This window comes from Oncorhynchus tshawytscha, linkage group LG12, assembly GCF_018296145.1.
Source record: "Oncorhynchus tshawytscha isolate Ot180627B linkage group LG12, Otsh_v2.0, whole genome shotgun sequence".
Classification (NCBI taxonomy): Eukaryota; Metazoa; Chordata; class Actinopteri; order Salmoniformes; family Salmonidae; genus Oncorhynchus; species Oncorhynchus tshawytscha.
The window spans coordinates 10,283,190-10,307,400 of NC_056440.1; the positions used below are offsets into that span (position 1 = coordinate 10,283,190).

The window sequence follows — 24,211 nt, forward strand, 5'->3', positions numbered from 1 at the left end:
ACTTGTTTATACTGTATTATTGACTGTATGTTTGTTTTACTCCATGTGTCGTTGTATGTGTCAAACTGCTTTGCTTTATCTTGGCCAGGTCGCAATTGTAAATGAGAACTTGTTCTCAACTTGCCTACCTGGTTAAATAAAGGTGATAAATAAATAAATAACTAATAATAATATTGTGGTCATATTGTCAATCTTATCTACTACCTTGAAACACATTCATATAATGTGAGTGTACCCTTTAAGGTTGAATGGATTGTTCCTCCCGAGTCCCTAGTTTCATCACTTGAATTCTGTTCTGTGAGATTCCTTCACCTGTTGCTGAATAAGACCTCCCTAACCTCATTTTCTTACCGCAGCAAATCTGTCATATTACTTATATTAAAGAAACAACATAGCCCACAACGAGTCCATGAATCTGATTTGTTGGATGGAGAAAAGACAAACTCATCCTCCTCAGCAAAGAACATTTTTTATTTACCATTGAAAGGAACTTGGTAGAATATTACAGCAGAACTCACGAGGGAAACAGCTGCCATTTCATGTAACACAATACAGGAATTAGGTTGTAGTTAAAACTCGTGTATATATATAATATTTTTTATATCAGTAGAAAAAAAACTATTGCTCCCAGATGTTGTTTGTATGACACATTCTCTCCTGCTATGCTGAAGGGTAAAGTAACACCAATAGGAGAAGGTTTACACACACACAAAGGGAAATGTGATGGTTGTTGTTGTTCAGGATGATGTCATTTCCTGAATAAGGTTACAAATGCCATTACTTTTTGTATGTATGTTGACCAGAATTAAACTTTTGATCATTGTCAAAAAATGTTTTATAAATACCAACATACAGCAATCAGAAAAATGCTAAATAAAAGAGCAGGCATGCTAAAAAAAATGTTATACTTAGAGGACCAAACACTGAAATAAGAAGCCTGGATGGTATTCAGTCACATCTTATTGTCAACTGAAAGAGTACCAACTTGAGAGAAAATTGAGAACTGATGGATGAGAGAAGGGGGGGAAAGGAGCTTGATGGATATTCTTTCTGTCTGATAGACTGGATGTGAGAGGACAGATTTGAGACAGACTACTTGAATGGGACTGGATCTAAGTGTATTGTGTACACTTTTTTTTTTTAAAGGATGTGTTTGTTAATGTCATCACTTCCATATCGTTTTCTATGCTCTTCATTTTTCATTCAGGGAATACAACAAAATGTTAGAAATCTCCCCGGATGATTGCATCCAAGTGTTAGTGTTTTAAATAGCTTATACCAGTTTAGTTTAGGCAGCAATACTCCATACATTTTACATATAGGCATCATCTAATAGACATATTTCTATATATTTCTTTTGAAAAATAATTTAAGACAGGAATTAAGCCTAGCCTTGGACTAAAAATTAATTTCAATGGAAATGTTGCATTGAGCCTAGTTTTCAGTCCAGGACTAAGTTTAGTCTGTGTCCGGGAAACCACCCCTAAAAACAATGACCAGTGCCAGTCATCCTAGCTTAAGCCATCTTCATTCGGAGTCACCAAGATCTAACAGGTTGCTGGATTTGACATTCAAGACTCCCTCCCATCCTTGTGGTTGACCATACAGGGCAGACACAGGTCATTGTCCTAGTAAAATGTCCATAGATAAATCATGTTCATCCCTACAGACACACAGGCCAAAAGACAGAAGATCATAGAACCAGTATAACAACAATCTACTATGGGAGCTGAGCGGCATTAGAGTCTAAATCAGGGTGAGGGAATCCCCTGCTTTTCAATTCATGACACACTGCATGCAGCCACTTGTGGTCACGATGACTCCCCAACCAACCAATGGGTGTGTTTCCTTTTTCTTCTTCTTCTGTTACTAGGGCCTGTGTGTCTGATGCTGGTCTAGTGGTTGTTTTGCTTAGCCTGGTCCCAGGAGTTGGTAAGACTGAACAAACAGATCTGAGACCAGGCTATTTTCTCTCCCTGTTCTGTCTATGCCCAATTATGTGTCCTACTTAGAACAGTGATTCAGATTATTCCAAAACAATACAGTTGTTCTCTGACTGTAAAAGCCACTTTGAAGACAGAGTACACAGCAGTGCATTAGATAAGCTGAGTTTCACATCTCTTTGCTCAGAAACACCACATTTTCACTTTTTTTGTTACTATATACAGCACATAGTTCTGGTCCAAGTAAGTTGTTTAGAGTTAAAAATAGATATTCTACCGGTAAAACATTGTGAAACTGGATTTGCTGGGCTAGCAACATGAGTGGGGTTACTTTTTACACGGACAATCTTTTTTTTTTTTATCAATAGAAAATCTCATATGATCCAACTAGTAATAGCTAGCACAAATGACCTGGTACCACCAGGGCCGATTTAAAACCCTGATGATAAATGAGTTCACTGAGGTGTGCAATTGTTTTTGATTGATTTACTAACAATTTGTTTATGATGACTGTTATCTATTTGTTATTGTATCTTTTCTTTCCATCTTGTAGTTTAAATCTATTATTTTATTTCCTCAGGGCACCATTGAAAATGAGACCCTGGTCGCAAATTGGGCTCCTCTGATTAAATAAAACTTAATAAAAAAAACATGAACCTAACCTTTATAACGCATTTATCTTATATAGACAGTATTTCCAGGTCAAATATACTTTTTGTACTCCACTGTTTTTTTTTTTTTTTTTTTTTTTTTTTTTTGCATTTAGGTTCGATTCATACGTCATGCACAAAATAGGTCTTCTTCTATTCAAGCTTTGCGTCACGTTGTCAGACAGCTTGATCAGATTGCACAGCCGGCTTGATCAATCGTCGTCCACCTCGTCTCCCTCCGACTCTTCTCCTCCTGCAACTCCTCCTCCTGGTCTCCTTTCAAACATTTTATCCTTCGGTCTCTCCTGTATCTCTTTCATCTCTTCGGCATAACGGGAGAATGCGCCTCCAAACTTGCCCCACGCTTTGAACGGGATAGTGATCGAGTTTCTATAGCTGGGTTTGACTTCGCTCACCCTCATGAAAACTCCGTATTTGTTGGACCCGACGTCGAAGAAGAACCGTTTGGAGTCCACCATGATAGAGGTGCCCTCCGGAAGCTCGCTGTAGCCCCCTGCTCCTCCGCCACCGGCGAGTTCCTCGTCATCTCCTCCGTAGTCGTCTATATGTTTGGCTAGGGCGTCACGGAACTCTATTAACCCTTGGGCCGGGAGGGCGATGGTTTGTCCGGACTGCATTCCACCAGGGACTCCGCCACTTCCTACTCCGAACCCGGGGCCTCGGTTGAGGGTCTGCCTGATGCGGAGGAACCTCCCCCGCTGGTTCTCTTTCAGATCGAGGTAGTATTTTCGGTTTTCTCGAACCAGGAACTCACTCTTCAAGGCCCGCCTAGGCCCACTGTCATCCCCACCGGATGACTGAGCTATCTGCTCGGGGCTGCTAGGCCCAAGTTGGGCGTAGTGCTCTATAAAATCCCCCAGGTAGTCACGGAACTCGGCGGCAACTGACATGGAAAGGGTCAAACGACTTTTCGAGCCCCCGGCGCCGACCTCGGCGATTTTGATGAATCTGCCCTTCGCATTCTGCTTTACATCCAGGTAGAAGCGTTTGTTCTGGATGTCCAGTCGCTTTGAGGCCAGCTCCTGGGTCTCCTGGTCCCGCTGGTAGTGCTGAAACCCGCCGCTTCCACCCCCTACGCCACCACTGCTGCCACCGCGCTCACTCCCACTGTCCCCGTCGGCCATCTTCGCCACCAGCAGCCAGATTCTCTCCTTCCTAGGTTCTGCTCCCCGCCCCCCGCGCGCTTAACCAATTCGCAGAGTAACATACCGTTGAATACTGCGTTCTGATAGGCCAATTGCCTGCCAATTACAACAGCAGACCACAAACTGTTGATTTTCTACTGGTAGATTCCTCTTGTCAGTCAATAAACGGCCCCCTCCTAATTCGATGAAATCAACGATTTCCCTCGATTATTTGTCGTAAGCGGTTTACTTTTCTAATGCATTGCAATGCAAAACCTCGTCTTAAAATGACATGAAACGAATAGATACTCAGGCAAACTAGCAAAATACTGCTGAGTATTTTGAATTCATTGTGCACTAGCTAATTAGTTACCCATTGATTTTGTACACCAATTGTGAGTCAAATTAATATTTTAGGACATCCAGTCAGTTTGCAACTTTGCATTATCAAAGACAAGTGCTTTGAGTATTTCTGAATATGCAATATCCAGATGTGCGCATGCACGTAATATATTATTTCAGCATTTTATTAGTCAATCACGTGTATAATATTGATCATCAATACAAATACATTTTGAGTGGCAATGTCTCGCTCAGCAGTCCAGCCTACTTGGTCTCGTGCGCAAAGGACATGCCGAAGTTGCGGTGGGGGATGGGTAAAATGTGTACAAGCAGCGCTGTGGTTGGGCAGGAAAAATATTCAAAGAAACAACACGAATTCCCATTGGTCAATGTTCGCTCGCGAGGAGTCCCGGAGCTTTTACGAGCCTGAAGGGCTTTATTGTTTCTCTCCGTCTTCAACCGAAATTGTTTCCGAGCTCCTCAGTTCCTCAACCAAATAACAAAACGCTGAAATGGTAACGTTATGTGGTTATTATTTGTAGTGATCCTTTTAATAACGACTGCTTGGTATATCATTTGTTGTAATTGCATTACCGGCTACTGCTGCTTCAAATTACCTAAAAAGAAATGCCAAGCTAGCGTTAGCCAGCTTGGCATAAGCTAACAAGTTTGCATTACCAACCGATACCTACTTAAAGATATTTAGGTTACTTTTTTTTTAACATACTTGTGAAACTTAGGTTTTATTTGTTTAGTAATTGCTGGTATTAATTCATATTAGAAATATCTTACTTTAGCTATTTTTGCGTTCGTATTATTTGGTTGAACGGCAATGAGGCTACCAACGTTAGCTAATTTAGCTAGTTGGATACCATAACGTTAGCTAGCTGACCATTTGTTTTCAAGTACGGTCGGGTTGTCCCGCGGCTGCTGTTCTCTACCAAATCAAATGTTAATATTGCCATCTGTCGAAGTTGTCTCGCTACTTATTCTTCCTTTTAGCATTAGTCCATTTCAGGAAGTGGCAAATTCATTGGGTTTATCAATCAAAAATCGACTACTTTATTACAATAGTGTGAATGTTGGAAATGTGTCTTAGCCACGCAACCCCTAGTTACCCGGGATTCTCCTCGTCGTGGACTTGAGCAACTGTGCTAAAGCATGTTTTCAGTGCCTTTTTCATAGTAACGTTTTGATTCCGGCTGCTGGTTAGTAACTGGCGGGAAACCGTATGCCCTCCAGAACAGGGTGATTCAGCTGGAATGCTAGCTAACAATCCTCATAAAAGGCTATTTTTAATATGGACCTGTTAATCAATCTGGAGTGTTGTCTTTATTTTGAGTGACAGCCATTGGTGAGTTATGACCCAAAATTGTCAAACCCAAACACGTTTCTGTACAATAATAAAATCAAACTTTTTTTTACGGAGCACATTTCTTATCGGGGATGCATTTCAAAATTAATCCACAATTAAAATAAAAGGCGAGAGAAACATTAAGTTTCCCATTTGATATTCAATTAGTAAAACAATAAAATAAGTACCTGAGGCTGGCAAATTGTGTATGAGAGCACTTGCGTTTTACTGTTACTGCTAGCAAGTGTTGGTTTGTGACCAGCGAGGTATTCCATGAGTTTTAGCAGGTGTTATTTAAAGACATTTTGGGAAAGAGTGCTTGCATGCAAATTACATGATTTCTGTCTTACTCGAGTCCCATTTTTTTTCTCTTTTTGTAATATTCTGTGTTTTGCCCCCTATATCTCAGGCTGGCGGTAAGGCAGGAAAAGACAGTGGTAAGGCCAAGGCGAAAGCTGTCTCACGCTCCCAGAGAGCTGGACTGCAGGTAAGATTGAATACCTCTACAGAGATCCTGATGCAGTGCACCTAGCATGCCATTCATTATTTTCAAAGAAAGAGCAGCAAAGCTTTCTGTGTGTTTCCAGCATTTACAGTGAAGTTTCAATGTTCATGTGTACTCCAATTGCTAGAAGCCATTCATCCCCTCCCCATTGTCGCCTAACCGCACATCTGTTTTGTTCCTGCCAGTTTCCAGTGGGGCGTATCCACAGGCACTTAAAGACCCGCACTACCAGCCACGGACGTGTCGGAGCCACAGCGGCTGTATATAGTGCTGCCATCCTTGAGTATCTCACCGCTGAGGTGAGACAGAGACCATTATATCCTCTTGGGTTACTTACTCTGAATTGCTGTCATTTAAACAATGTCATTAGTACATTTGTGATGGGTTGGAAAGAGCTGTGTAAGAGTTTACATTTTTTTTTTTAATAGATCTCGGAAACGTTTTACATTTTGAGGGTTTGGAACTGGGGTTCTGTCTGCAAAAAGACAATAAAAACAGTTTACTCTAAAGTTCCGAACTGTCATTGGTTTGAATGGTATCAGGGATGAAATGTTTTTTAAAAAATTAAAAAATCTTGTATACTTTTGAATTTAGCAACATGACTTGGTACACATGCATACATACAGTGCCTTTGGAAAGTATTCAGACCCATTGACTTTTCCCCCATAGTGTTTATTTAAAAAAAAAAAAAACTGACATTTACGTAAGTATTCAGACCCTTTCTTTACTCAGTACCTTGAAGCAGCAATTACAGCATCGAGTCTAATTAGGTATGACGCTACAAGCTTGGCACACCAGTATTTGGGGAATTTCTCATTTTACTCTGCAGATCTTCTCCAGCTCTGTCAGGTTGGATGGGGAGCGTCGCTGCACAGCTATTTTCAGGTCTCTAGAGATGTTCGATCAGGTTCAAGATTGGGCTCTGGCTAGGCCACTCAAGGACATTCAGCGACCTGCGTTGACTTGGCTGTATGCTTAGGGTCGATCTCCTGTTGGAAGGTGAACCTTAGCCCTAGTCGTAGGTCCTGAGCGCTCTGGAGCAGGTTCTCATCAAGAATCTCTACTTTGCTCCGTTCATCTTTCCCTCAACCCTGACTAGTCTCCCAGTCTCTGCTGCTGTGTAACATCCCCACTGCATGATGCTGTCACCACCACGCTTCACTGTAGGGATGGTGCCAGGTGTCCTCCAGATGTGACGCTTGGCATTCAGGCCAAAGAGTTCAATCTTGGTTACATCAGTCTTGTTTCTCATGGTCTAAGAGTCTTTAGGTGCCTTTTGGCAAACTTCAAGCGGGCTGTCGTGACTTTTAATGGGGGCTCCTGAGTGGCGCAGCAGTCTAAGGCACTGCATCTCGGTGCTAGACGCGTCACCAAAGACTCTGGTTCAATTCCAGGCTGTTTCACAACTGGCTGTGATCGGGAGTCCCATGGCGCGGCGCACAGTTTGCCCAGCGTCGGGCCGGGGTAGGCCGTCATTGTAAATAAGATTTTGTTCTTAATTAACTGACTTACCTATTAAATAAAAAATACTGGGTGAGTTCAGTTTGGCCACTCTACCATAAAGGCCTGATTGGTGGAGTGCTGCAGAGGAGGTTGTCCTGGAAGTTTCTCCCATCTGCAGAGGAACTCTAGAGCTCTCAGTGACCATTGGGTTCTTGGTCACCTCCCTGGCCCTTCTCCCCGATTGTTCAGTTTGGCCATATGGCCAGCTCTAGAGACACTCAGTAGTTCCAAACCTTTTCCATAAAAAAAAATTGATGCCACTGTGGATACCTTCAATGCTTTGCATTTTTGGTACCCTTCCCCAGGTCTGTGCTTAGACACAATCTTGTCTCGTAGCTCTACGGACAATTCCTTTGACCTCGGCTTGGTTTTTGCTCTGACGTGCACTGTCAACTGTGGGCCCTTTTTATATAGATAGGTGTGCACCTTTTCCAAAACTTTTCCAATTATTTTACTAGGTGGACTCCAATCAAGTTGTAGAAACATCTCAAGGATGGTCAATGGAAGCAGGATGCACCTGAGCTCAATTTTGAGTTTCATAGCAAAGGGTCTGAATACTTGTGTACATAAGGTATTTCTGTTTATTTTTTAATACATTTGCTGAAATTCCCAAACCTGTTCGCTTTGTCATTATGGGGTGTTTGTAGATTGCTGAGTATTTGTTTTTAATCCATTTTAGAATAAGGCTGTAACAATGTGTTAAGTCAAGGGGTCTGAATAGTTTCTGACGGGCGGCGTGTGTGTATATATATATGCACTTTTTTTTGTGCTATTTCATACATTGTAGAATAATAATGAAGACAAACATGGAATCATTTAGTAAATGACCGCCACACACACACACACACACACACTCTTGGCATTCGCTCAACCAGCTTCGTGAGGAATGCTTTTCTAACAGTTTTGGAGTTCCCACATGCTGAGCACTTGTTGGCTGCTTTTCCTTCCCTCTGTGGTCCAACTCATCCCAAACATCTGAATTGGGTTGAGGTCGGGTGATTGTGGGTGCCAGGTCATCAGATACAGCACTACATCACTCTCCTTGGTCAAATAGCCCTTTACACCACCACCTCCATGCTTCACGGTGGAAACCACATAATCTGTGTGAGTCCATTAACCTACTCTGCTTCTCACAAAGATACGACGGTTGGAACCAAAAATCACATTCGGACTCATTAGACCAAAGGACAGATTACCACTGGTCTAATGTCCATTGCTTGTGTTTTTTGGCTTAAGCAAGTCTCTTTTTCTCATCGGTGTCCTTTAGTAGTGGTTTATTTGTACCATTTTGACCATGAAGGCCTGATTCACACTGTCTTTGAACAGTTAACGTTGATGTCTATTACTTGAACTCTGAAGCATTTATTTGTGTTGCTATTTTTAAGGCTGGTAATTCTAATGAACTTATCCTCTGCAGCAGAGGTAACTCTGGGTCTTCTATTCCTGTGGCGGTCTGCACGAGAGCCAATTTCATCATAGTGCTTGATGGTTTTTGCGGTTGCACTTGAGTAAAATTTCAAAGTTCTTACATTTCCACATTGACCTTCGTGTCTTTTAATGATGGGCTGTCATTTCTCTTTAGTGAGTATAAAATGTATTTAGTTACACTTTTCTTCTTCGGTTACTACGTGATTCCGTATGTTATTTCACAGGTCTGATGTAAAACATAATAAAATAAATAAATAAAGAATCCCTTGAATGAGTAGGTATCTGAGCTTTTGACTGCTATGTTGTGTACACGCCTTCAAATTTGTGGATTTCTCTATTTCAGCCACACATGTGGCTGACGGTGTATAAAATCAAGCACACAGCCATGCGATCTCCATAGACAAACATCGGCAGTGGAATGGCCTGTACTGAAGAGCTCAGTGACTTTCAATGTGGCACGGTCATAGGATGGTCTGGGGTTTTTTCTTCTGGTTCGGGATTGGCCTCTTAGTTCCAGTGAAGGGAAATCTGAACACCACAGCATACAATTACATTCTAGAAAATTCTGTGCTTCCAACTTTGGCAACAGTTTGGGGAAGGCCTTTTCCTGTTCCAGCATTACAATGCCCCCGTGTACAAAGCGAGGTCTGCGCTGAAATGGTTTGTTGAGATCGGTGTGGAAGAACTTGACTGGCCTGCACAGAGCTCTGACCTCAACCCCCATCTAAGACATTTCGGAGGAATTGGAACACCGACTGCCAGCCAGGCCTAATCGCCTAACATCGGTGCCTGACCTCACTAATGCTCTTGTGGCTGAATGGAAGCAAGTCCCCACAGCAATGTTCATCGTCTAGTGGAAAGCCTTTCCAGAAGAGTGGAGGCTGTTATAGCAACAAAGGGGGGACCAACTCCATATTAATGCCCATGATTTTGGAATGAGGTGTTCGATGAGCAGTTGTCATGCAGTGTATTTTGGAGTACTATGTAGGTAGAGAACATTGAACAAAACAACTGTCAATAATACAATTTTGAAAAATGCAGATTATAGCCCTGAGCTCTCGATTTTCAGTTGATCACAGATACATGTTTTTTGTTTCGATGGAGTTCTATACAGTATCGTATCCTGATTGGCTGACTTGTTTCCAGGTACTAGAGTTGGCGGGTAATGCCTCTAAAGATCTGAAGGTGAAGCGTATCACTCCCCGCCACTTGCAGCTCGCTATCCGTGGAGACGAGGAGTTGGACTCCCTCATCAAGGCCACCATAGCTGGAGGCGGTGGGTTCAGAAACTACACTGTTATTTAATAACTTGCATGCACGGGCCACAACACAACTCACCCATATTTGCCTGTATTTTAATTTGTATTTATTTGAATAAACACTACTGATGTACATTTATGAACAACATCCCCATCTCCATTATCTTTAACATACTCTCACTTGTATTCCTATCTAACCACTGTGTGCTTCTGTTTCCAGGTGTGATCCCCCACATCCACAAGTCCCTGATCGGGAAGAAGGGCCAGCAGAAGACTGCATAGAGTAGACAGACGCCATCTTGTTGATCGGAACTGTGGAGGCGTGTGTTCGGACTGGACTCTGTTCGACGACATGTGTTCGGACTAACCTGACCAACAGGACTTCACATTGATCATTTTTATATTACTATTGGCTAACGATGAGTGATTGGTAGTTTTTTTCTTTTTTCTCGTTAGTGTAATATTTCCCATAATTAGAGAAGGATAAAATATGTATGTTTTTGGACAGGGGAATTCATACTTTCCCCCCAGTTTTCAGTTGACTTGTTTGATTGGGCAGGGCTTCAAATGTTTTGTACTGAAATGGAACTGTTAAAACCCATTTTTTTTATAAAAACAAAGGTGTCGTTTTGTGGTTATTAACAAATTTTCATCGTTACTTTCTGTCTGTCTATACCATATTGGTTTGTAAGAGAAAATATTTGTCATGCACAGTGCCTTCGAAGTATTCGACACCTTGACTTACTCCTTTTTTAAAATCAGCCTGATTTCAGAATGGTTCAAATATTTCTCAACCATCTCTGCAAATACCTCAGTGAAATAATGAAAACATGTTATTTTAAGTTTTAGCAACATTGAAAATGAAATAGATCTCATTTACTGAGATCAATACCTTGTAGAAGCCAAGCACCTTTGGTAGTTCATACAACTTTCAGTCAGGTATGTCAAATTTGCACATCTGGATTAATTTTTTCAAAGCTCTTAAATTATACTAACCAGAAATATAAACATGTGTTGGTTTCATGAGCTATAATAAAAAATCCTAGAAATGTCAAATCTTTCACACAGCTTATTCTCACATTTTTGAATGCAAATTTGTTTACATCTCAGGTGAGCGTTTCTCCTTTGCCAAAATAATCCGGTCATGTGGCATATCTAGAAGCTGGTTAAACCGCATGATCATTACACAGGTGCATCTTGTGCTGGGGACAAAAGGCCACTTTAAAGTGTGCCATTTTGTCACAATGCCACAGATCTCAAGTTTTGAGGGAGATGGCATGCTGACTGCAGTAATGTCCTCCAGAGCTGTCGGCTGAGAATATTTCTGTATTTTTTGTACTATAAGCTGCCTCTGTCGTTTTAGAGAATTTTTCGGTATGGCCAACCGGCCGCAGCCCAGGTGACCACACCAGCCCAGGTTATCCACCTACGGGATTTTTTTGAGTATTTCTGTAAAGTCCTTCATTCTGATTGGCTGAGCCTGGCTGCCAAGTGGGTAGACCTATGCCATCCCAGGTCCCTGCACCCCTGACCAGTCTGGAAATCCATAGATTAAGGCCTAATGCATTTTCTTTTCAATTAATCAATTTCCTTATTTGAATTGTAATTCAGTAAAATCTTTGACATTTGTTGCGTTTTGATATTTTTGTTCAGTATAGATTGCTGTTCACCGCTGTTCCCAAAACGTCCAATCTTTCCTCAGATTTGAAATGGGATTCAAGTTTTGCCTTTGGTTGGGCCACTCAAGGACTTTCACATACTTGTTCTGAAGCCATTCCAACGTTGCTTTGGCTGTGTGCTTGGGGCCATCGTCCTATTAGAACATCGATCTTCGCCCCAGTCTAAGGTCGTCTGCACTGGAGCAGGTTCTCATCAAGTATTTGGCTCCAGTCTCTCTGCCTCTGAAAAGCATCCCCGTGGCATAATGCTGCCGCTACCGTGCTTCACACTAGGTATGGTGTTAGATGATGTTAGACAACTAACCTTGCACCTATATACCACTATTCCATACCACCAACTAACTTTACACCTGTATACCACTATTCCATACCACCAACTAACCCTCCACCTGTATACCACTATTCCATACCACCAACTAACTTTACACCTATATACCACTATGCCATACCACCAACTAACTTTACACCTATATACCACTATTCCATACCACCAACTAACTCTACACCTATATACCACTATGCCATACCACCAACTAACCCTACACCTATATACCACTATTCCATACCACCAACTAACCCTCCACCTGTATACCACTATTCCATACCACCAACTAACCCTCCACCTGTATACCACTATTCCATACCACCAACTAACCCTCCACCTATATACCACTATTCCATACCACCAACTAACCCTCCACCTGTATACCACTATTCCATACCACCAACTAACTTTACACCTATATACCACTATTCCATACCACCAACTAACCCTCCACCTATATACCACTATTCCATACCACCAACTAACCCTCCACCTGTATACCACTATTCCATACCACCAACTAACCCTCCACCTGTATACCACTATTCCATACCACCAACTAACCCTCCACCTGTATACCACTATTCCATACCACCAACTAACCCTCCACCTGTATACCACTATTCCATACCACCAACTAACCCTCCACCTGTATACCACTATTCCATACCACCAACTAACCCTTGTATACCACTATTCCATACCACCAACTAACTTTACACCTATATACCACTATTCCATACCACCAACTAACCCTCCACCTGTATACCACTATTCCATACCACCAACTAACTTTACACCTATATACCACTATTCCATACCACCAACTAACCCTCCACCTGTATACCACTATTCCATACCACCAACTAACTTTACACCTATATACCACTATTCCATACCACCAACTAACTTTACACCTATATACCACTATTCCATACCACCAACTAACTTTACACCTATATACCACTATTCCATACCACCAACTAACTTTACACCTATATACCACTATTCCATACCACCAACTAACTTTACACCTATATACCACTATTCCATACCACCAACTAACCTTGCACCTATATACCACTATTCCATACCACCAACTAACTTTACACCTATATACCACTATTCCATACCACCAACTAACTTTTCCATACACCTATATACCACTATTCCATACCACCAACTAACCTTGCACCTATATACCACTATTCCATACCACCAACTAACCTTGCACCTATATACCACTATTCCATACCACCAACTAACTTTACACCTATATACCACTATTCCATACCACCAACTAACCTTGCACCTATATACCACTATTCCATACCACCAACTAACCTTGCACCTATATACCACTATTCCATACCACCAACTAACTTTACACCTATATACCACTATTCCATACCACCAACTAACCTTACACCTATATACCACTATTCCATACCACCAACTAACTTTACACCTATATACCACTATTCCATACCACCAACTAACTTTACACCTATATACCACTATTCCATACCACCAACTAACCTTCACCTATATACCACTATTCCATACCACCAACTAACCTTTACACCTATATACCACTATTCCATACCACCAACTAACTTTACACCTATATACCACTATTCCATACCACCAACTAACCTCCACCTGTATACCACTATTCCATACCACCAACTAACTTTACACCTATATACCACTATTCCATACCACCAACTAACCCTCCACCTACCATACCACTATTCCATACCACCAACTAACTTTACACCTATATACCACTATTCCATACCACCAACTAACCCTCCACCTGTATACCACTATTCCATACCACCAACTAACTTTACACCTATATACCACTATTCCATACCACCAACTAACTTTACACCTATATACCACTATTCCATACCACCAACTAACTTTACACCTATATACCACTATTCCATACCACCAACTAACTATATATACCACTATTCCATACCACCAACTAACTTTACACCTATATACCACTATTCCATACCACCAACTAACTTTACACCTATATACCACTATTCCATACCACCAACTAACTTTACACCTATATACCACTATTCCATACCACCAACTAACTTTACACCTATATACCACTATTCCATACCACCAACTAACCTTGCACCTATATACCACTATTCCATACCACCAACTAACCTTGCACCTATATACCACTATTCCATACCACCAACTAACTTTACACCTATTCCACTATTCCATACCAACTAACCCTCCACCTATATACCACTATATACCACTATTCCATACCACCAACTAACCTTGCACCTATATACCACTATTCCATACCACCAACTAACCTTGCACCTATATACCACTATTCCATACCACCAACTAACTTTACACCTATATACCACTATTCCATACCACCAACTAACCTTACACCTATATACCACTATTCCATACCACCAACTAACTTTACACCTATATACCACTATTCCATACCACCAACTAACTTTACACCTATATACCACTATTCCATACCACCAACTAACCTTGCACCTATATACCACTATTCCATACCACCAACTAACCTTGCACCTATATACCACTATTCCATACCACCAACTAACTTTACACCTATATACCACTATTCCATACCACCAACTAACTTTACACCTATATACCACTATTCCATACCACCAACTAACTTTACACCTATATACCACTATTCCATACCACCAACTAACTTTACACCTATATACCACTATTCCATACCACCAACTAACTTTACACCTATATACCACTATTCCATACCACCAACTAACTTTACACCTATATACCACTATTCCATACCACCAACTAACTTTACACCTATATACCACTATTCCATACCACCAACTAACTTTACACCTATATACCACTATTCCATACCACCAACTAACCTTACACCTATATACCACTATTCCATACTACAACTAACTTTACACCTATATACCACTATTCCATACCACCAACTAACTTTACACCTATATACCACTATTCCATACCACCAACTAACTTTACACCTATATACCACTATTCCATACCACCAACTAACTTTACACCTATATACCACTATTCCATACCACCAACTAACTTTACACCTATATACCACTATTCCATACCACCAACTAACCTTGCACCTATATACCACTATTCCATACCACCAACTAACTTTACACCTATATACCACTATTCCATACCACCAACTAACTTTACACCTATATACCACTATTCCATACCACCAACTAACTTTACACCTATATACCACTATTCCATACCACCAACTAACTTTACACCTATATACCACTATTCCATACCACCAACTAACTTTACACCTATATACCACTATTCCATGACCTGGGAGGACGTGACTCTTTAAACACACCTTGTAACTCTTCTGCAGTAAAACGTCTTACGCCCATGAACTCTGCAGCTGCCACCACAGCGTCTATTTTATGTGATTTACGATCCATTTCTGTGATAGGGTTGATCACCATGGCAATGACTGCTAAGAAGCCCATCTTACTAAAGCACAAATGTATATCACTCTGTATTGGCCTAGGTCTACTACTCATCATCCTCTACTCTCTTCACCGCCTGGTATGGCAACTGCTCAGCATCTGACCGTAAGGCACTACAGAGGGTAGTGGGTACAGCCCTGTACATCACCAGGGCCAAGCTTCCTGCCATTCAGGACCTCTATACCAGGCGGTGTCAGAGGAAGTCCCAAAAAATGGTCAGAGTCCAGTCACCCAAGTAATAGATTGTTCTCTTTGCTACCACACGGCAAGTGGTACCGGAGCGCCAAGTCTAGGACCAAAAGGCTCCTTAACAGCTTCTACCCCCAAGCCATAAGACTGCTGAACAATTAATCAAATGGCCACCCAAACTATTTGCATAGACCCCCCCCCCCACTCTGTTTTTACGCTGCTGCTACTCGCTGTTTATTATCTATGCATAGTCACTTTACAAATTACCTCGCCTTACCTGTACCCCCGCACATTGACTTGGTACCGGTACTCCCTGCCTTGTTATTGTTATGTAATTTTCTTGTGTGACAAAAAAAAAAAATGTTTTCAGTTTATTTAGTAAATATTCTATTTCTTCAACTGCATTGCTGGTTAAAACCTCTACGGGATCAGAGTCCCCATACCGGGACAGTTGTTGCTGACGTGCGCTAATGTGACTAGAATGACGTTGTAAATAATGTTCAACTTTCCAGGACATAGACAGTTCTTATAAATTCAGCAAAAAAAGAAACGTCCTCTCACTGTCAACTGCGTTTATTTTCAACAAACTTATCATGTGTAAATATTTGTATGAACATAACAAGATTCAACAACTGAGACATAAGCTGAACAAGTTCCACAGAAAATGTGACTAACTGAAATGTAATAATGTGTCCCTGAACAAAGGGGGTGTCAAAATCAAAAGTAACAGCCAGTATCTGGTGTGGCCACCAGCTGCATTAAGTACTGCAGTGCATCTCCTCTCATGGACTGCACCAGATTTGCTAGTTCTTGCTGTGAGATGTTACCCCACACTTCCACCAAGGCACCTGCAAATTGCCGGATATTTCTGGGGGGAATGGCCCTAGCCCTCACCTTCCAATCCAACAGGTCCAAGACGTGCTCAATGCGATTGAGATCTGGGCTCTTCGCTGGCCACGGCAGAACACTGACATTCCTGTCTTGCAGGAAATCACGCACAGAACGAGCAGTATGTCTGGTGGCATTGTCATGCTGGAGGGTCATGTCAGGATGAGCCTGTAGGAAGGGTACCATGTGAGGGAGGAGGATGTCTTCCCTGTAACGCAAAGTGTTGAGATTGCCTGCAATGGCAACAAGCTCAGTCCGATGATGCTGTTTGTAACTGGTGTAACTCGGGCAGTTGTTGTTGCCATCCTGTGCCTGTCCCGCAGGTGTGATGTTCGGATGTACCGATCCTGTGCAGGTGTTGTTACACGTGGTCTGCCACTGCGAGGATGATCAGCTGTCCGTCCCGTCTCCCTGTAGCGCTGTCTTAGGCCTCTCACAGTACGGACATTGCAATTTATTGCTCTGGCTTCATCTGCAGTCCTCATGCCTCCTTGCTGCATGCCTAAAGCATGTTCACGCAGATGAGCAGGGACCCTGGGCATCTTTCTTTTGGTGTTTTTCAGAGTCAGTAGAAAGGCCACTTAAGTGTCCTAAGTTTTCATAACTGTGACCTTAATTGCCTACCGTCTGTAAGCTGTTAGTGTCTTAACGACCGTGCCACAGGTGCATGTTCATTAATTGTTTATGGTTGGATGGGAAACAGTGTTTAAACCCTTTACAATGAAGATCTGCGATGTTATTTGGATTTTTACCAATGATCTTTTTTTTTTTTTGCTGAGTTTATTTACGTGCAGAAAGCTTCAATTCTTGTTAATCTAACTGCACTGTCCAATTTACAGTAGCTTTTATAGTGAAAATAGAGTGTGTTTGAGGAGAGTGCACAACAACAACAAAAACCTATCTCACGGCACTTTGTTTCATACATTCACCTCTGAAGGTAAATAATGTACCTACATGCAAGTAATCTTGCTCTGATTGTTCATCCTGAGCGTCCAGAGATAAAATGTAGCATAGTTTGGTTTAATAAAATACATTTTTATATTCAAATGTAGGAACTGGGTTCTACATTTTGAACCCCTGCTGTTTCTGGCCACACACCCTCCCCTCCCCGCCATCTAGATTCGTGTGTTAGAGCCTTTTCTGTAGGGAAGCTAATTTTCCATCATGTATGACCTTCCTGGGAGTGTGTAAACTCCTAAAGAGCGAGCGAAGATGGACGTAGTCAATATAACTATTTGTTCAGCACTTTTGAAATGTACAGCGACATAATTTAGAATATGTAGACCTTAGAGTGAAATGCTTACTTACAAGCCCTTAACAACAATGCAGTTTTAAGAAAACCCACAAAAAAAGTAAGAGATAATAATAACAAGATACTGACATCTGCTATTTCTGTTTTAAAAAGGCAGCATGGCAAATCCAGAGCTCCAATCACAACACGTTTTCTGTAAAGATGCAAATTTAGGCCAATTGCTAAAAACGATTTTTTAAATTTCACATAAAAACGTTTCCCACTCTCAATACCCCTGTTTGTTATGGACGATGGATGTCTGATTGGGTTGTCAGCGGAAGACCCTGGCAGTCCAGACCCAACGTGGTGGTAGTGTTGGTCTGTGATCCACTCCAAACTGCCAATGCATAAATCATGAATCAAAATTGTGTTGATATTGCAGGAAAATATTGTCATTTCACATAACCATACCACAAGGTAGCTAACTACCTGCTTCATTCATGATGAGAAAACAATCTAGAACAAGCTAGCTAGCTAGCCAAGTTTGTTAGCTATCTAGTTTATAGTAATGCACGGCCCCATGTCGCAAGGATCTGTACACAATTCCTGGAAGCTGAAAATGTCCCAGATCTTCCAAGGCCTACATACTCACCAGACATGTCACTCATTGAGCATGTGTGGGACGCTCTGGATTGACGTGTACAACAGTGTGTTCTAGTTCCTGCTGATGTCCAGCAACTTCGCACAGACATTGAAGAGAAGTGGGACAACATCCCACAGGCCACAATGTGAAGGAGATGCGTCGTGCTGCATGAGGCAAATGGTGATCACAACATATACTGACTGGTTTTCTGATCCACGCCCCCCTACCTTAAAATTCACAGATGCATGTCTTTATTCTGTCATGTGAAATCCATAAATTACGACCCAATTTATTTCAATTGACTGATGTTTTTAATACGAACTGTTACTCAGTAAAATCTTTGAAATTGTTGCACGTTGCAGTTATATTTTTGTTCAGTGTATATACGCAAACAGTTCGCATGCAGGATGCCTTTATTCTGGTGACATGATCATCGATGTTTGCTTGGCTGCAGATTGACAAATCAAAATGATCTCATTATTTTGTCCGTAATAATCTCATCATGTAGACTATAGGCCAACCTGAACTGTAGCTACTAGCTGTTAGCTAGAGGACACGTGCTAATACCACAGTGGGCACACTCTCTATTTAACTATTTACCACAGTGGGCACACTCTCTATTTAACTATTTACCACAGTGGGCACACTCTCTATTTAACTATTTACCACAGTGGGCACACTCTCTATTTAACTATTTACCACAGTGGGCACACTCTCTATTTAACTATTTACCACAGTGGGCACACCCTCTCTATTTAACTATTTACCACAGTGGGCACACTCTCTATTTAACTATTTACCACAGTGGGCACACTCTCTATTTAACTATTTACCACAGTGGGCACACTCTCTATTTAACTATTTACCACAGTGGACACACTCTCTATTTAACTATTTACCACAGTGGGCACACTCTCTATTTAACTATTTACCACAGTGGGCACACTCTCTATTTAACTATTTACCACAGTGGACACACTCTCTATTTAACTATTTACCACAGTGGGCACACTCTCTATTTAACTATTTACCACAGTGGGCACACTCTCTCTATTTAACTATTTACCACAGTGGGCACACTCTCTATTTACCACAGTGGACACACTCTCTATTTAACTATTTACCACAGTGGGCACACTCTCTATTTAACTATTTACCACAGTGGACACACTCTCTATTTAACTATTTACCACAGTGGACACACTTTTTAACTATTTACCACAGTGGGCACACTCTCTATTTAACTATTTACCACAGTGGGCACACTCTATTTAACAAAAATCTTTTGTGAGAAAAGCATCAGTAGAGATGAAAATGTGATGGAAACCCATTGTATTTTTGTATTGGGTATGTGGGAATTTAACCGCAAAAGGTATTTGATGTGCTCTACCTCATCACACACACCATTTTATCTGCAACAAGTCAATTTGATTGGAAACAAATCTCTAGTGGGGAATATGCGCATATTGTATTTATGCAGATTTTTGAATATGCGCATATTGTATTTATGCAGATTTTTGAATTATGCGCATGAAAATCTGCCGCCAATTGGATTGAAACCTAGCTGATTGAAAACAACTGTAATGTGCACTTCATATAACACATACCTTGCTCTAATGCTTTGATAATATGCCAGTATTAGCCCCCGGAGGTTAACCTCATATGAGGGGTCCTGCTGGGGAGCAAATGTCCCGCCATCTGTGATCTCCCTGAAGTGTCAGCACTCTACTCTGTCTCTGCACTGCAGCCTGGCACAGTAATGGAAAACTACCGCTTGGAGACTACAAGAGTATAGGCTACACAGACACTGCTGACCTGCAAAAAAAAAACTTAATGTCGTAATTCATTCAAATTATGTTCAAGTTAGGGTTTAGGCAGCACTCAATTTGTAAATCTGGATGTACCGGAAGAAAAAGTGAGCTTGAGAGGGGGGAAGTAAGCCTACCGAATGCCTGAGAGAAAAACAATCTCCTTTAAAATAAAGCAATAAGGGTTTGGTTAAGATAAGGGTCAGTTTTAGATTTGGTTTAGTCGTTTTACAGGTCAGGTGTGTTCTTATAGCCTCTCCCGAATACAACTACACACACAGCACACAGAGATGGACAACTACAGCTCGGACAATATACCACATAACACAGGGACGGAGCGGCACATTGGTGTTTGTCTCACATCTCTATTCTATTTCCTTGGTGTTGTCATGGCCACGTTGATGTTTGTCAGGGCCACGTTCACGTTTTTCAGGGCCATGTTTATATTTGTTTGGCCCACATTCATGTTTGTCAGGGCCACGTTCAGTAGCCAAACATGGTTAGAAACACAGTTAAACATTCCATGAATAGAGCTGACTTGATTTCATATGTCTACATGTCTGAGAGGCATGTTGTTTCTACATAACATATTTCCATCTGAACGTTCCAAAACGTGGCATCCTGCACCCTGGTGTTGGTGTGTTGAAACAGTTGGTGTTCTGAGGGTCTTTTACCTCTTTAATAGCACACTGTTTGGAGCACAAAAAGGTGATCATATAGAGCAGTGTTGAGGCTGTCTGCTGTTGGAGGGATCATTAAAGTACACCATCACATCCCGCCCTCTTGACCTAACTACTGACACTTTATGGATGGACACTCCCCTACGTATTCATTTGGACAGTAAAACTAAAACTTGTATTTGGTGTTCTCCAGCGTTTTGGATTTGAGATAAAATGTTTTATGTGAGGCGAAAGTACAGAATCTCGCCTTTTATTTGAGGGTCTTATATCTGTTTTAGTGTTTAGAATTGAATGCACTATCTAGTCCCCCCGTTTGAAGAAGTATTTGGACAAATTCACTTATAGTGCACTACATTACATGTAGTGAAAAGTATTAGTATTTGGTCTGATATTTATAGCACAGAGGGACTACATCAAGCTTGCGACTATGTTTGTTTTGGTTGTGTTTTGTATTATGTTTTGCTCAATAGAAATGGATGTTAAATAATGTGTTGTGCTATTTTGGAGTCACTTTTATTGTAGATAAGAATTAGAAGATGTTTCTGAACACTCCTCCATTACTGTGGATGCTACCATGATTACAGATAACCATGAATTAATTGTGAATAATTAATTGTGAATAATTAATTGTGAATAATTAATTGTGAATAATTAATTGTGAATAATTAATTGTGAATAATGACATATGCACAAATACAAAGCCCCCAAAACATTCTAACCTCTCACCATTGTGGGGGTATGCTCTTTGTTCCCTCTGTAACTTTCTCACTCATCATTATTCACGAGTCATTCATGTTTATCTATAATCATGGTAGCATCCACATTAATGTAGTAGTGTTCAGAAACATCTTCTATTCTTATTTACAATAAAAAGTGACTCCAAAACGGCACAATACATCGTTTAACACTCAGTTCCTATTGGTGCAAAACATCATCTGAAACACAACCAAAATAAACAGCAAATGCATCCAACAAGTTTGTAGAGTCACAAGATTGATGTAGTTCATTGTGTGATAGGAATATGGGACCAAATACTGGATTTTTGATAACTTTAATATACTATAAGTGAATTTGTCCAAATAATGATGAAAAAATATATATTCAAATTGGGGGACTAGATACATAAAGTTCTTTCATTTCTAAACGGTAAAACAGATATCTATAAAAATACCCTGAAATAAAAGGTGACATTATGAACTGTCACCTCATATTAAATATTTGACCGTAAATCCAAAATGCTGGTGTGTGGAGACAAATATACAAACTTTAGCTCCACTGTCCAAATAAATACTTAGGGGAGTGTATTTGTTGTACTGAGAAAAAGTGTGGAAACATTAAATGAAGCTATGCATTTTATCATTTGGAAATGGACCTCGGGGGGGTTTTCTGTGAGGATCCTTCAGGGAGATGACAATTAAAGACAGTATTGTAATGTAACAGCAGGAGGCGCTATTTACATACCTAATGCTGGGGGGTGTGTCAGTGCTCTGAGGGACTTAAGAAATGTGATATGGATGTCATCTCTCTCTCTCTCTCTCTCTCTCTCTCTCTCTCTCTCTCTTTTTCTCCAAACACACACACACACCCTCTCTATTTTTTTGTTGTCACATGGGACAAGTACCCTTCTCACTTTTATGAGTCTGACCCAGAGATGAACCTTCTTCTGTCGTCCTAATGACAGTCCAAAGGTTTATCTACAGGTTTATCTATAGGTTTATCTATAGGTTTATCTACAGGTTTATCTACACGTTTATCTACAGGTTTATCTACAGGTTTATCTATAGGTTTATCTACAGGTTTATCTATAGGTTTATCTACAGGTTTATCTATAGGTTTATCTACAGGTTTATCTATAGGTTTATCTACAGGTTTATCTATAGGTTTATCTACAGGTTTATCTACAGGTTTATCTATAGGTTTATCTACAGGTTTATCTACAGGTTTATCTACAGGTTTATCCAGTGTTAACCCAGAGACAGCTATCAAAGCACTAGCACTCCTTTGATGTGCACTAGGACAGTTCAGATGACTTGAACATTGACTACACTGTCATTAGCAATAATAATCATAGAGAATGTGCTTTGACTACGATCACAGGTATAGGGTGCGTTGTATCATATGAGCCATTATGATAATGTATACTGAGCAAAATTATTAACGCAACATCAAATCAAATCAAATCAAATCAAATTTTATTTGTCACATACACATGGTTAGCAGATGTTAATGCGAGTGTAGCGAAATGCTTGTGCTTCTAGTTCCGACAATGCAGTAATAACGAACAAGTAATCTAACTAACAATTCCAAAAAACTACTGTCTTATACACAGTGTAAGGGGATAAAGAATATGTGCATAAAGATATATGAATGAGTGATGGTACAGAGCAGCATAGGCAAGATACAGTAGATGGTATCGAGTACAGTATATACATATGAGATGAGTATGTAAACCAAGTGGCATAGTTAAAGTGGCTAGTGATACATGTATTACATAAGGATGCAGTCGATGATATAGAGTACAGTATATACGTATGCATATGAGATGAATAATGTAGGGTAAGTAACATTATATAAGGTAGCATTGTTTAAAGTGGCTAGTGATATATTTACATCATTTCCCATCAATTCCCATTATTATGTGGCTGGAGTTGAGTCAGTGTCATTGACAGTGTGTTGGCAGCAGCCACTCAATGTTAGTGGTGGCTGTTTAACAGTCTGATGGCCTTGAGATAGAAGCTGTTTTTCAGTCTCTCGGTCCCAGCTTTGATGCACCTGTACTGACCTCGCCTTCTGGATGACAGCGGGGTGAACAGGCAGTGGCTCAGGTGGTTGATGTCCTTGATGATCTTTATGGCCTTCCTGTAGCATCGGGTGGTGTAGGTGTCCTGGAGGGCAGGTAGTTTGCCCCCGGTGATGCGTTGTGCAGACCTCACTACCCTCTGGAGAGCCTTACGGTTGAGGGCGGTGCAGTTGCCATACCAGGCGGTGATACAGCCAGCCAGGATGCTCTCGATTGTGCATCTGTAGAAGTTTGTGAGTGCTTTTGGTGACAAGCTGAATTTCTTCAGCCTCCTGA

General features: G+C 40.9%; 2 protein-coding genes across 3 annotated transcripts; one reads left to right on the plus strand and one right to left on the minus strand.

Annotated features, from left to right (window-relative positions):
- Positions 1–452: 452 nt before the first annotated feature.
- LOC112262551 (transcriptional activator protein Pur-beta) lies at positions 453–3,773 on the minus strand. The gene has a single exon (XM_024438170.2). The coding sequence runs from the start codon at positions 3,736–3,738 to the stop codon at positions 2,806–2,808; it is 933 nt and encodes a 310-aa protein (XP_024293938.1). The 5' UTR covers positions 3,739–3,773; the 3' UTR covers positions 453–2,805.
- A 676-nt stretch (positions 3,774–4,449) lies between these two features.
- On the plus strand, positions 4,450–11,192 carry LOC112262552 (histone H2A.V). 2 transcript variants are annotated; one of them, XM_024438172.2, is made up of 5 exons: positions 4,450–4,595; positions 5,844–5,921; positions 6,125–6,238; positions 10,017–10,146; positions 10,350–11,192. In XM_024438172.2, the coding sequence occupies exons 1-5, from the start codon at positions 4,593–4,595 to the stop codon at positions 10,409–10,411; spliced, it is 387 nt and encodes a 128-aa protein (XP_024293940.1). In that variant the 5' UTR covers positions 4,450–4,592; the 3' UTR covers positions 10,412–11,192. The 2 variants fall into 2 exon arrangements, with proteins under 2 accessions (XP_024293940.1, XP_024293939.1); XM_024438171.2 differs by lacking the exons at positions 4,450–4,595; positions 5,844–5,921 and having other exon boundaries at positions 6,026–6,238.
- The last annotated feature ends 13,019 nt before the right edge of the window (positions 11,193–24,211 follow it).

Bases quoted from the DNA above. Each gene is read 5' to 3' on its own strand.
- LOC112262551 (XM_024438170.2), bottom strand. From the start codon at position 3,738: ATGGCCGACGGGGACAGTGGGAGTGAGCGCGGTGGCAGCAGTGGTGGC.
- LOC112262552 (XM_024438171.2), top strand. From the start codon at position 6,041: ATGTTCATGTGTACTCCAATTGCTAGAAGCCATTCATCCCCTCCCCAT. The intron at 6,239-10,016 runs GTGAGACAGAGA...ACTTGTTTCCAG, and splicing joins TTGAGTATCTCACCGCTGAG to GTACTAGAGTTGGCGGGTAA. The intron at 10,147-10,349 runs GTGGGTTCAGAA...TTCTGTTTCCAG, and splicing joins GGCCACCATAGCTGGAGGCG to GTGTGATCCCCCACATCCAC.